This window comes from Poecilia formosa, unplaced genomic scaffold (assembly GCF_000485575.1).
Source record: "Poecilia formosa unplaced genomic scaffold, Poecilia_formosa-5.1.2 Scaffold9, whole genome shotgun sequence".
Taxonomy (NCBI): domain Eukaryota; kingdom Metazoa; phylum Chordata; class Actinopteri; order Cyprinodontiformes; family Poeciliidae; genus Poecilia; species Poecilia formosa.
The window spans coordinates 204,256-218,542 of record NW_006799948.1 but is presented as its reverse complement, the minus strand read 5'-3'; the positions used below and the strand labels follow the sequence as shown (position 1 = coordinate 218,542).

Below are 14,287 nucleotides of genomic sequence, written 5' to 3'. Positions count from 1 at the left end.
CGCGCCCGTTCAACTTCAGACCGGAAGGGGTTAGGAAATTTGTTGACGGAGTAACTCCTCTCTCAAGCGCTTCCTATCTCTGGCTAATCATGAGTAGTAGCAGTCAGTTGCCTACAGTCCGGGAAGAACGTCCCTCTAGTTAATGTACAACCACAGAGGTCACTTCATAAACTGTTCTCCTTCAACCGGTAGCATCCCCACAGGAGGAAGACGGAGGTAAGAACCAAGCTCTCTAGCATCTTCATGTTAGCTGAAATGTGAAGGTTAAAAGTAAACTCTTTTCTTCTCACTGAGGGGTAGGAGCTAGTTCAGCTGAGGTCATGTCCACACCTGTAAGCGCGAGTATAAACGTGGCGAAATTGTTTAGAATTACGCGCATATGAGTCCCCTCAGTGACATGACAGTGAGCATTAAAAATAGTAATTGAGAGAGAATAAGAATAAGTTCCTAGCTCTTAGTTGTTGGCGCGAACCACAAAACTACAAGCCGGCTCTGCCGTCAGATGCAGTAAAAACTATAAACTGTAAAGTTAAAAAAAAAAAAAAAATCTCTTCTAATGGACGTTTAATATGTCTGGAAACCATGAAACCTAGTAGCATCATAACATATTACTGTCTTTTTTCCCTTTTTTTCTTTTACATCATAACCTCGCCCTGTAAGCACATCTATAAATATTAAGCTGTCAGATTTCCCACTACTGTTGCTTTGCTAATACACTGGACTTAAATTTGTCTTATCTGTGCGGATCAGGGAATCTAACGGCTTGCCTTTCCTTTTATTGGCCACTCCTTCTAATTTTTATCTTCTCATGATGACTTTCAGAACTGAAGATCCCAGTTAAAGGAATGAAGATCTTCCAGTTCAGAGCAATGACAGAGAAGAACAAACTGGAAAGTTAAAAAAAAAAAAAAAAAAGAACAGTGACTTCCTCTGTGCTGAATAAGCCAGCCCTTCACTTTCCATGGAGCCTGAAGAGGCGTCAGCTCAGGAGGATGGAGGCTCCAGGCTGATGCTCCGGGTTGAGCGTCCAGTCTATGATGAGGAGTTCCTCGGGACTCAGCTCCTCCATCGCAAACAGAGCTCCACCTCCTTCCGTCAAAAACTCTCTGACAAATTCAGGTGAGTCCAGCCTCTCAAAATGTGATTTTTCAACCAGCAGTCTTATCCCAGGACTTAATACCAATGATTGCAGCGGTGTTGTAAATCTTTTGTATTTAATTTCTTTTAGTAACTGAGCATTTTTAAGATATATCTTCATAGAAAGGTTCATATTTTTAATCAAAAACAATACAGTGTAAAAGTAGTTGTTTACTTACAGACTTTTTCTGTTTTTGCTTTTAACTCTTAAACATTTCCAACTTAAATATCCAGAGAAAATACAAATGGCAGTGTCTAAAATGTAGATTTTTTTTTTTTAATTAAATGAAAATATATTTCTGAACCAACTTGGCCCTGCGTGACAATTTAATTCCCTCTCAGAGGACATTGCTGTCACTTTGTGACCTTAAATTCAAACACATTTTGGGTTTTCCAGCGGGACAACGATGTAATCTGCACACCAGCAAGCAAGCCCACTTCTGGTTGGCTCAGAAGTGGGCTGAATTCACAGTCTTGAATTCAATCCGAGTCTGTTTCAAGTCTGCAAACAGGCTGTTCATTCTTATAAACCTTCCAATATTAAAATGAATTCGATCTGAAACAACGATGTGACATAAAGTGGAAGAAGTAAACTCTTTCACACGCACAATAAACATATTCTAATATTTAAAAAAAAGAAGCTCAAATTAAACTCTTATTTTTATTGATTTTGATTCTGATCTGCATACAAACCAGTTGAGTCTTGTGGAAACAAGATTCTAAAGTCTAAATAAACTTTCTAAAAATTCATAACGTTAATTTCATCCAGGTGAGTCCAATTGAGATTAAGTCTTAATCTTCAAGAGATAAGGACAAGTTGTTGCAAAAAACAGCTTGTCCTTATACATATACATATCAGCGTATTATGCTGGGCAGATTCAATCATCAAAAGCAGGATAAAATTTTATTGTGTTAAACAATAATAGTGATTAGATGCTTATTTAAGCATCTATTTTGTAGATGCTTAAATAAGCTTTTAATATGCCTCATTAAAACCAAGTTGGACAACTTGAGAATACTTGCAAAATGTTCCAAGTAGGTGAAACATCTCTAAAAAACCTCAATTAGATCGATCTTGCTCATCCTTTTCTCTGTGTCTCTGGACAAGGAGTGGAAATTGGTAATGTAACCAGTTTTCTTCATTACGCCACGTGCTGGTGTGACGTTGGGAAAAGATGTTTAGCCACATAAAAAGTCAAGTCACACTATTGACAGAAGGAACAGCCTCTGCAAATAAGCCAATGCCGCTATCAGGTGGATGGAATGCTACGTGTGTTTTCTGTGAAATGTTGACGAGTTGCTGTTTCCAACTGTGCAGAGATGATTGTGTGGAGTTCTAATACTGCCGGCTTTATATATGTGTTAAAAAATGAGAGGAAGAGAGAGCAGTCGTTTGTTTACCAAGTGGTTTGGTTTGTGGTTGGTGTGTGGCCACAAAATCAGTCTGTTGGTTCTTCAAAGGTCATTTTGTTTTTTTGGTTGTTGTTGTTGTTGTTTGTTTTTTTTAACTTATGCATATGACACTCATTATTTCAAAGTCAGAATGAATTGCTTTTTTTTTTTAAGATTTAAGTTTGCTTCTTTAGGTAAACGATGATGTGCAGACTGATGGTTGTAGAGGACGTACGTACAGTGCTATGTAAACGTGTTTCCTCGGTTATGGTTTGTAAATTATTGTTGTTGTTTAAGTTATTGACTGCAAACTAGCTATGCAAACAGATGTGGAGCTGTGGGGAGAAAGTAATTACTGAACTTAATAACTGCTTGTTCCACTCCTGACAACAACAACTGCTGTTTAGTGTTTGAGATAACTTCCAGTGAGTCCCAGAGGAGGAGTTTTGGACTATTCTTTTTGGTAGATTTGTTTTAATTCAGCCACAGAGTAAAGGGGTTCAAGCAAGATCTGGGCATAGACTAAAAGTTTCTCTTTTGTCTCGTCAATCTAAAGAATATCTGACCCGATGTCTCAGGGATCGCTGGGATGGTTTTTTTTTTTGGCAAAAGTGAAACGGGTCTTTGCATTGATTTTTTTGCGCTTGGAACTTTCTTATGGAGCCTTTTTTGCCGAGGCTCTCGTTCTTATTGTCTAATGAACTCTGACCTCTAATTCCAGGTTCTTTTGTACCCTCCTAGAAAGGTCGCTGATGTCCTCTTGGAATGATTTAGATGATTTAGGTTGATCAGTCAATTTTGAGGAGATGTTCATGGCGTTGTTTCTCATTTCTTCAGATTGCGATGTGATGCTTTTTGAGGTCTTTTTGCTTTAAGCCTGTCATTATGATCACTAAATCAATGATAAATTATAAATGAAAACTAGTTAGATCATTTCCATTTGCATGACTGTTTGTTTCTCTTGTGTCTCTCTCTGTCTCCACCAAAGAGTGGATGACAAAAAGCTTCAGTCTAGTCTCAACCGGATCCTTTTTTGAAACATGAATGTCCGTCTTGTTTTGCAGGTGTTCGTCTGAGAGGGCCAAAGCAGCAGCTCTGAGTTTCCTGCCCATCCTGACATGGCTGCCGTCCTACCCGGTGAAGCAGTACCTTATGTCCGACGTGATCTCTGGTCTCAGTACAGGAGTTGTGCAGCTCCCGCAAGGTCAGCACCCCGCGGTTCGCCGAGCGCCACATTTCATACGTCAGACATCTGGAGCTGTTTTGGTGTGAAAACACAGTGAAAACCCCAGCTGCAGAACACTCAAGGAGTTTTGTTTTTGACTCCACGCTGTCTTTGTTTTTTCACTCTCTGCGGGTTGGACGCTGTGAAGCAATCGCTTGGCTTCCTGGTCTTTGTGTTGAAACCTTTGATTTTTCTCTCTGCTCCGCAGGCCTGGCCTATGCTCTCCTCGCTGCGGTGCCTCCAGTTTATGGCCTTTACTCCTCGTTCTACCCCGTTCTGCTGTACACCTTCTTTGGCACGTCCAGGCATGTGTCCATAGGTAAGATGTCTTACGTGGAGCCTTTCCTGCTGAGTCATAAATCTGAGCTGCGTTGCGAAATACAAAGCTCTGTCGGATTGTCAACACACAGTCGTGCATTTTTTCCACTGGTGCTTAGAACCTTGAATCTGTGACAAATTGAATAAGATGACATTAACACCATTTTTAGTTTCGATGGCAACAGTTTGCATGGAGGTCCAAAACTTGACCTCCGTGCAAATGCTTAAAATGCACCAATCAATTTCTAAAAGTGCAACTTTATCCCATGTTTTATAATTTAACATTCATTTTTATTTATTTATTTTTTTTCAGTTTACCTCCAACAAATTTTTAGTTTTGAGCACATGATCTAATTTCTGCTGTATTAAAAAAAATGGTTGTTTTTACTTTTACTTATAGATGCATTAACAGAATCAACTATTTAAATTCAGTTCTGTGTTGTCGGTTTTGGAGATGGTGTAATTTTTTCCATTGAAATAAAACCGGACAGGCAATTTATGTGTAGTTTTTTGGTTTATTCAAAACTTAATTATGAATTTTCATACTTCGCTTAAAACTCTCCCATGTACAATTCTTAGCATGCTCCCATTAGGAACGTAGAATCTTGACTATGTCGTCATGTCCATTTATTAGCTTGTATTAAATCTAAATAATAACACAATATCTCACCGTCCATTTCCCCTCTTTACATTTACCATTTCAACAACAATAAAGCTTTCTCGGTTGTTGTAGCAGTTGCCTCAATTTGGGCAAAAATGCATAATGGTTAACTGGACTTCATCTTTGGTGAAATGGTTCTTGGAAAAGAGAGTCTTGTGGTTTATTAGTTTCATGTTGTTTGGCAGGCTTCCTAACCTAATTTAATGCAAGGTGCTGGTAGATGAAAGCTGTGCTCTGGTAGGGAGCTTGATGTTCTGCAGACTGGGCGTCGTTCATAGATTATATGATAAAAGATGAGGAAGAAATGTTTCTGTTCCACCACAACTGTTGTGCCCACAGATGATGTAACCGGCGCTATTGTATCTCATTGACCACAACTTGCCACTTGTCTCTTCTTCCTGTCTGTGCAAAGTGGCACAGTCGTCTCACCACGTCTGTTGACGAATGAGGGCAGTAACCTCGTTTTGAGTGAAACAAGTCGACTGTAACGCTGCTGTGAATTCACAACAGGAAGCGAGCGACCTCGCTGTGAAATGGCGCCTGCCCAAAGTTTCCGCTGATGAGCAGCATGACGCGGTCATAACGATACCTCTAAATCTGGAAGACGTCGAGAGGGGAATGACTGGGCAGTGGTCCAAGAGCTGGGCCGGGTGGCCTCCACTCTGAAAAGCTGTGTTAGTTTAACCCCATTAGCTGGCGTTGGAAAGGCCATGCAGCTCCAGGCATGAAAAGAAGTGGAGCTGAGGTGAAGCACATTCCCGACTGTTTGGGTCTGTGTGAACGTCGGCTCTGATAACAGACTGGGCTGGTGATAAGGAAAGAACATTTTTGCATAATCTGTCTTTGCAAAACCTTTCGGAGACTTTCACAGTTGTGAAGGTCTTAAGCAGTGCTGCACAAAATTATTCATACTCATATTTTCCCTCATTCTGCCATAATTTACCATTTTTTTAGATCATATTTAAATTATTTACATTATGACACTTATGTATATATATTTTTCATATACATATATATTTTTCATATTTTATATATATATATATATATATATATATATATATATATATATATATATATATATATATATTTCTCAAATTTCAGTCTATCAGAATTTTATGTAAATATGAAAGAGACGTATTTACATAAAATTATTTTTAATTTTTAAGCAAATTATAAGTTTTTTTAAAAATAAAAATTGCTATTAATTTACATTAAAGATGCAGAGTTGCCATTTTTGGCAAATTAAATTATTTTAAAAAAAAAAAGGTTGGGGGCTTGTACACCAATAGGGTATAGTCGGGATCAATCAAGATCATTTATTGATTCCCACAGGGAAATTATTTTGGCCAAGTAACATAAATTCAATTAAAAGTATACTTGGATCAAATAAAGTAAGTAAAATAGAATGTATCTCAATATCCAGTCAGCCAAAGTATCAACTGTGCATTACGCCACTGACGGTACAATGCAGTCCAGTCCAGGTAGGACGACAGTTGTGAGGATAAATTGAATCACGAAGCGCTCAGTCCTGCAGCCTATTAATGACCTTTGGGTGCAGCTGCTCCGTCGCCCAGCCAGGATGGAGTGAAGGAGGTGAATGTTACGGATCGGGTCGCTCTGTGCCTTCCTCCAGTCCAGGCTCCTCACTACGAACAAACCAGCCCTGCAGATTATTTTGTCCAGATGCTTCCTGTTCTTCCCCAGCAGACAACGGGATACAGGACAGCACTCCCAAACACCCGACATGTCAAACATGTGAAAGAGCATTTCGAAATGCATTGTAAGATTTTATCCTGCGAAGAAAGTGTGGAGGCCTCCATCTATTTAATGTTTCACTATACCCGTTCAAGGGCGAGGCTTGGAATAACGGTGGCCACGTGTTCAAACCTGGAGGCAGGTTTGCCATTTTCACAAAGGCACCTCTGAAATAACCCCAACAGTACGGATATGGCTAGACTGTATAAAAATGCTGCTTATTAACTTGAAAAGTTGCCTTGGTTAAACAGAACAGTAATTAAAAACTATTTCAAAATTGCACTGTTTATAACGCGGGCAAATAAAGTCAAAAACACAATGTCAGCTCTTTGAAAGTGTAAATAAGACTTTATTTACACTTTACTACTGGTTATTGGTAAAGTATGGCACTTGTAGATCTGACAATTTATAGCACAAAAACTTGACATTTTGAAGTTTATTCGTAAGTTATTTGCACACACCTCCAGTTTTATTGCATCAGATGCAACTCCAGCTGACAAAATAGACTGACTTAAACATAAACCATGCAGTAAGTTGCAGGTTATCAAATGTTGCAGTTCATTCAAAGCACGTGTCCCCAAACATTAGCTTATAAGGACAAACAATTTGTTTTTAATGCAAGTTCAAAGGTCATATTTGTACTTTTGTTCATAAGCCACACCCACTTTGTTGATTCGTCACCATGTTAAGGACTTTACCTCACTGTACAGTGAAATTGTGATACAAATAGTGTGCTAAGGCTTTTGTAGCATTTGGGTAACGTTTTCTGCACATCTTTGTTCCATTTGAGGCTAATTTATTCTTTCAGCGTTTGAAGACCTCACCCTGTTGTTCCCTTTAGTAAATGTTTCTCCTTGTTTAAATTAAAACTGGTCCTCAACACGACTTGTGGCCTTTCCACACAGCTTGGTTCCTCTCTGCGGGACGCTCAGCTCAAACTACCACAGTCTGGTCCAAGTAACAAGACATGGAGGATGAATTACAGAAGATGCCTTTTATTAAAGTGTTGCATTTCTGACCTGCAGGCACCTTTGCGGTGGTAAGCCTGATGATTGGTGGAGCTGTAGTGAGGGAAGTTCCTGACAACATGGTTATTGGCCCCACCAATGTCACCAATTCGTCTTTGGCCAACGAGGATCTCAGTCCCATCGATGCCAGGAAAGTCCAGGTGGCCGTTGTGCTCACCACCATGGTGGGGATCATCCAGGTCAGTCTAGCGAGAACTCGTCAGAAGGAGGGGGCGGGGTTTCTGTTGTTTAGGGAGAGAAATGTTTTTCCCACGCTCAAAAAAACGTGTGTTTACCCAAAGCAGCAGGCTTAATCGTTCTGGACGCATCACATTGACGTGAATGTTTTCATTTCAAACACAGCCCTTTCCTTTCTATCTCTTGACTTGTTTCCCTTTTTCCTCCAGTTTGTATTCGGTCTTCTCAGGTTTGGCTTTGTGGCCATCTACCTCACAGAGCCTCTGGTGCGAGGCTTTACCACAGCAGCTGCCGTGCACGTCGTCATCTCCCAGCTGAAGTACTTACTGGGAGTGAAAACAGAGCGTTTCTCCGGGCCCCTCTCTGCTGTTTACGTGAGTCTGACAGGAAAAAACGTGTCTTCCGTTCAATTAAATACGCGTGCATGTCTTGCTGCATTGTCGCTCTTTTCTGTTTCTGCAGAGCGTTAACGAGGTATTTAGTAAAATCAAACAGACAAACATTCCCAGTTTCCTCCTGGGCCTTACTTGCACCGTGTTTCTGTACGGGATCAAAGTCCTCAATGAGCGCTTCAAGCAGAATCTGCCTGTTCCCATTCCTGGAGAGATCATTGTGGTTATTGTGTCCACCGGGGTCTCTTATGGAATACCCCTTGAAAAATACAATGTGTCTATTGTCGGGTACATACCATCAGGGTAAGCTAGACTTCAAATGGAACTCACAAATATTTACACACCCGGTGGGATGTGCTGTGAGAGTTTGCTTGTGTTCTCAGGCTCCTCGCTCCTGCTGTCCCAGATTTCTCCCTGGCGCTAAATTTGATCCCGGATGCGTTCGCTGTAGCAATTGTAGGATTCTCCATGAGCATCTCTCTTTCTAAGACCTTTGCCTTGAAGCATGGTTACAGCGTGGACGGCAACCAGGTGAGGAGAGGGTGACGAACAAAACACCGGTCATATTGGATCGTGATACTTCCGATTTTCAACTTTGTGTGTGTGTATTGCACAAAGAGTGATAAATTTCAAGTGTTTAATTCAGTTAATCTTGATTATTGCTTCTATGTTATGAAAATCTAAGTCAATTTGCCTATAAATAAATTAAATGACTGGGTGTCTGCACATCCTTAAAAAGTCTTAAATATATGTGTCTAAAGTTAAGGCCTTAAAATGTCCTAAATTAATTTTTAAAAAGCACCCAGATACAAACCACTCTCCTTTTAGATTACCGCTGTGAAGTGTTATTATAGTCTGTGCTTAACAATCTCCAGTCCTGACATCGAACAGATAACCGTTTAAAATCTGACTGCTGATCCGTCTTCTATTTTTCCCGTCTTCTGTCAGGAGCTGATCGCACTCGGCCTCTGCAACTTCTTGAGCTCCTTCTTCCACACCTTCGCCATCACCTGCTCAATGTCCAGGAGTTTGGTGCAGGAGAGCACAGGAGGAAAGACACAGGTGAGATGAAACGCTCCCACGCACAGGAGCCTTAAGGCTATCTCAGCTATATTGGTGCCATAAATCCATTAGAAGTGCAAGAGATAACGCTCACAAAGCTTTTCCTGTGTTTTTGCTCAGATCGCAGGACTGCTGGCTTCTCTCATGGTGCTGCTGGTCGTGTTGGTCATCGGTTTCGTCTTCCAGCCGCTCCCTCAGGTACGTGAAGTCGTTACAGGCGGGTTACCTTGACAGGTTTCTGAGCTGAATGACTTTGATCTCTTTTTTTTTTTTTTTGTTGTTGTCTTTTCTTTTCAGACCGCATTGGCAGCTATCATCATAGTCAACCTGGTGGGGATGTTCTTTTTTTTTTTTTTTTGTTGTTGTCTTTTCTTTTCAGACCGCATTGGCAGCTATCATCATAGTCAACCTGGTGGGGATGTTCAAGCAGTTCCGAGATATTCCCCCTCTATGGAGGACCAGCAAGATTGAACTGGTAAGCTTTTAAGTTGCTTTCAAATAATAATAAAAAAAAATAATTAGTTTTTAAATCAGCACAGCTGACTAGAGGCATATTTTTAGCAGGCTGACATGAGTCTGAGGCTGTTCTTCATCATTAATATCCTCTGGTTTTAGTTTTTATTTCCATGTAGGGCGAGGCCTAGCTGCAGTACAGACGCATAATTTGACTTTTATGTGCGGCAAAGGATCGGTTCACTTTGAGAGAGGAAAAGAAAAGACGCCGCCTGTTGTTCTCCTTTCATGCTAGACACACAGCCACTGTTACTTTCTATTTGAAAATGGCCCACAAAGTGCTGGTAGCACTTCCTCTTCGTATTTGTTTCCATGACAACATATCTCCACTCTAATCCTTCCTAATAATCCCTGTTCAGATGGATGGTTCTTCCCCCTTTTTCAGCACAGATGGAAGGACACTGATCATGATCATGTCAATTATGGAGCTCATCACGGCTCAGTTTCCCAACACCAGCTCTGGCAGATTGCTTGTAGATCTTTCAGAGAGAGACACCAATAAACTTAATATAATTATGTTGTTCAAAACCAATTATTGGTCACACCGTTATAAATAAGAGTACTGCAACACAGTCTGTGCTGACAGAAAGTCTGGAATAAGCCTGACTTGTGTATTTGTTAAGAAAACAGTTTTACGACGAGAACAAGTCATATTCTACTGGAGAGGAGTAGTGGAAATTACTTTGACTTGGCAGTTGTCCTGCAGTCGGTTGTCTGCAGGACGCAATTTGGGTTTTGATTAGCTGTAAACGATAATCATGAAAGTTAAAGCAAACACTTGATGCACCTTTAACGAGAGCCACTTCTTGAACTAAATTACAGACATCAATTACTTTTCTAATGGGGTTCTCATTTGTCAAGATGAACCTGTAATGAGAAACACCAGGTGCTCGATTACTGTTTCTAGTTTCTTTTTGACAAGAAGCAGAAAGACTGTTTCTTTAGATCTTTTCCCAGCTTTAATTATGCAGTATACTGTTTTTTCCCCCTCAGGCCATTTGGCTGGTCTCCTTCGTAGCGTCTGTGCTGTTGGGTCTGGATTACGGCCTCCTGGCAGCCATCGCCTTCGCCATAATAACTGTCATCTACAGGACACAGAGGTACAGCTCACTGGCTTTTGATATAGTTTAATTTCATTGTGCAGATTAAATACAGAGTGCAGGTTATGTCATCATGACATAATCATAATTTTGTACACAGGGTTTGTACTAATTATGTTGGAGAAGTTTGGTTTGGGCCTGAAACTCATTCTTCATTTTAGAACTTTTTAATTATGTTTAGGTTTCAGTGTGTCTGTGCATCATTTAAAAGTCTTAATCTGTCTCAAATTAAATTAAAATTTCTTAAATTCATTAAATAAAATATAAGTTAGCCTTAACTTACATTTACAGCTAACTTAAATGCCTTAAGTTAGGAATTTTGTTGCGGCAGGACTATTTAGTCCCATATTCTATGTAGCTTTTTTTATATCAGGCAAAAGTATGCGTCGTGAGTCACTCACTGTATTGGGTACCTACCGGTAACAAGATGCTAATACTTGCTCACTAGCTAGCAAGAAAACAAATAAGCCATTAGCAGGTAGAATATGATTAGCCAGCTAGATAGCTACAGAGTTGGGTGTTCTGAAATTCTTTTGTACATCTCTGTCATGAGTTAGGTCTTAAATTTTATTCACAGTCCTCTTTAGGTCTTAAAAAGTCTTAAATCTGAGTTGATGAGTTTGTAGTTCTCCTCGTTTGACATAAAGACGTGTAAAAGCCAATGCTTTCTCTTCACAAGTGTTTTTTATCGTCTTCTAGCCCCAAAAGTTCCATCCTGGGTCACGTTACAGACACAGGACTGTATTATGACGTGAACACATATGAAGAGGTGAGTTTTAGTGGAGGAGAGGTTATGTTGACACAAGCTCCCAACATCCCCGCTCACCCCCCACGTATGTTGGTTTTATTTTGGAATTTGTTTATTCTTGCCAGGCATCTGAATACGAGGGAATTAAGATTTTCCACTCCAACTCCTCCATCTACTTTGCTAACAGCGACCGTTACGTGAACAAACTCAAGGAAAAGGTAATTCAGTCCCTTGACATGCAAATTTGAGCTTCGGGGCGAGTTTACAGATCTCTTCTTTGTATTGTCTGCAGACGGGTGTAAACCCCAAGGAGCTGCAGGCAGCGCAGGAAGCCAAAAGGAAACGGAAGAAAAAAGACAACAAGGAACAAAACTCCTCAATTAAGATTTGTGCAGAGGTGTGTCAGCCCTTCATCTGGTTTCGTTCCTCTTTGTGTGGCTTTGTTGGCAGTGTAAACAACCTGTACAGAATATTCTGCATGTCATTCTGACTCAGGGTTTTATGTGGAACTTCCTTTGAAAGAAATACTAGTTTAAGCTTGTCGAGAATTTGACCTTCAACGGCGTTTGTGTGACTTTGAAATGAAAAGCTGGAGTGTGACTCGCGTATAGGGCTGCAACTAATTATTATTTTAAAAATGGCACAATCTGCAGATTTTTTAATTTCAGCCTTTTTCCTAAATACAATGTTAGAAATGCAAATAAACAAATAATTCATTATCTTTTTAAAATACAAAAATAAACATTTTAATTGCCTAATTTTTTTTTTTTTTACAGATTTCAGCCAAAATGGCTAAAACTATGCCACTTTAGGAATTTTTGGGTAGAATATATTTACAAAGAGCTGTTTTTTTTTTTGTCTTAAAGTCAAAATGTTTATATTTTTTGTACAGTTTTGGCTTATTTGCTATTCTTTCATCAATTGGCCTTTTTTTTTGTTTGTTTGAGTCTGTATGCACCAATTAACGATTAATCGTTTACTAAGTTACTTGCCGATTATTTGAATAATCAATTCCTCGCATTTAATCATCTAAGCCCTACTCATTTGAACCTTAAGTTTTTTGTTTTATTATTAAACTGATTACAAATTTGCTTCAATTTTGTGACTAAAATCTTCCTTACTGTGACTCGCTTCAGCACAAGGACGCGACAGAGGAGGTCGTGCCTCAGAGCCAGGAGATGCAGGAGGTGAGGAACGGCGAGTTGGAGGACAAACACAGCGAGCCGACCTCTGAGGCGGCCGTCTTCCTTGAGCCTCTCAGCTCGGTTCATTCCATCATCCTGGACTGGACAGCCGTCAACTTTATTGATTCAGTCGGAGCCAAAGCCATCAAGCAGGTTGTAACTTTTATTTGCTTTGGATCATTTACATTTTTCCTGCTCGACGACTTGTTGTGACAAAGCATCACTTCATGGACAGGGTTGGTTGCAGTTGTGTGTATTGCAATAACAACAAACTGTGTTTGTTTCATTCAGGTCATTAAGGAATATGCTTCAGTTGATGTTCGGGTGGTCATCGCTGGCTGCAACAGTAAGTAATAATAAGGGATTCTCTTTTTACAGCACCTTGTAAAAGTATTCATTCAAATTATTAACAAGCAACGATCAGTCTGCACTGTTAATCAGAATATCCCATTCAGTCGATGTTTGAACGTAGGATTATTCAAGTTATATGGCGGCATAATACAGTCCAACAATTTCTAAAGACAAATGGACACATCTGATTGTGATGCTATTAGATATGGGGCTCTGCAGGGATCGTTATTGGGATTAGGGATGCACATTATATCAGGATCAACATCGGTATCGGTCCAATAAGTAAAACAGATCGTAATCTCCATCTTGTTGCTGTCTGTTTCAGTTGGAGTGAGAGGATTATAAGCAGATAAACAATGTAGCTGGTGTGGTCGCTTTTACATGGTGTTAAAAGTGTGGGGAAAAGTGTAGCATATCGCTGAATATTAGTTACCGTAACATTTTAGTTTGGCTATGCCCTGATGGATCCATTCTTAATTCTTCTTGAAGGAACCGTTCTGGACGAGCTCAACACGCTGCAGTTTTTCTCAGAGGAACTGTCCACAAACATGGTGTTCCCCTCGGTTCACGATGCAGTCCTGCGTTGTCAGTGCTCCAGCTCCAGGCCACCGGGTGCCTCAAGCGAAGCCTGATCACAGGTTCACGTCCTGAACCCAGAAGGGTCCAATGGGCAGCGACCGTCGGAGCAGTGGACTCATCATTTTAGCAATGGTTCACATTGAACAGTTTTTAATCTTGGTAGCACAGGTAGAGGCGCTTTGTATTCTCAGTAGCTTTGACCATCTCAAATGTGTACGATACTGAGCTTTATCCCTCTGCATCCTCTTAGTGGTCTGCAGATACAGAGTACTCAAAAGTTGCACTTTAACACCTTTCGTAGTTCAGGGCTACTTCAGACTTGCTGCTGTGAGTTTTGTTCAAACGTGAATCCAAAAATCATTTCTGGAGGGGTTTGGTGTGTGGAGTTTGTGAAAATTAGCATCTCGTTGTCTCGCTGATGACGTCTGACGTTACTGATATTGCTGCGATCAATGCGTTTTATTTTGAACATGTTTATCAATGCGTGTTTAAGTTGGAAACTATCAAAGCTTGTCACTTTGTGTAATGTCTGTTACTGCATTGCAAATTTTTGTGCTGGAATATTTTAATGTAATGACTTTTTTTTTTTTTTAAAAAAAAGAGACTTAAATCTGGAATAAACTTTATTTTTATTTGAAAACAAAAAGACTACATGTTGCAACTTT

The 14,287-nt window shown here is 40.0% G+C and overlaps 1 protein-coding gene across 1 annotated transcript; it reads left to right on the top strand.

Annotated features, from left to right (window-relative positions):
• slc26a5 (solute carrier family 26 member 5) lies at positions 1–14,209 on the top strand. The gene is made up of 18 exons (XM_007577377.2): positions 1–216; positions 823–1,119; positions 3,594–3,733; positions 3,963–4,073; positions 7,514–7,695; positions 7,903–8,067; positions 8,156–8,388; positions 8,469–8,616; positions 9,034–9,147; positions 9,268–9,345; positions 9,527–9,622; positions 10,654–10,760; positions 11,460–11,529; positions 11,634–11,726; positions 11,801–11,905; positions 12,645–12,845; positions 12,984–13,038; positions 13,533–14,209. The coding sequence occupies exons 2-18, from the start codon at positions 962–964 to the stop codon at positions 13,673–13,675; spliced, it is 2,199 nt and encodes a 732-aa protein (XP_007577439.1). The 5' UTR covers positions 1–216; positions 823–961; the 3' UTR covers positions 13,676–14,209.
• Positions 14,210–14,287: the final 78 nt, after the last annotated feature.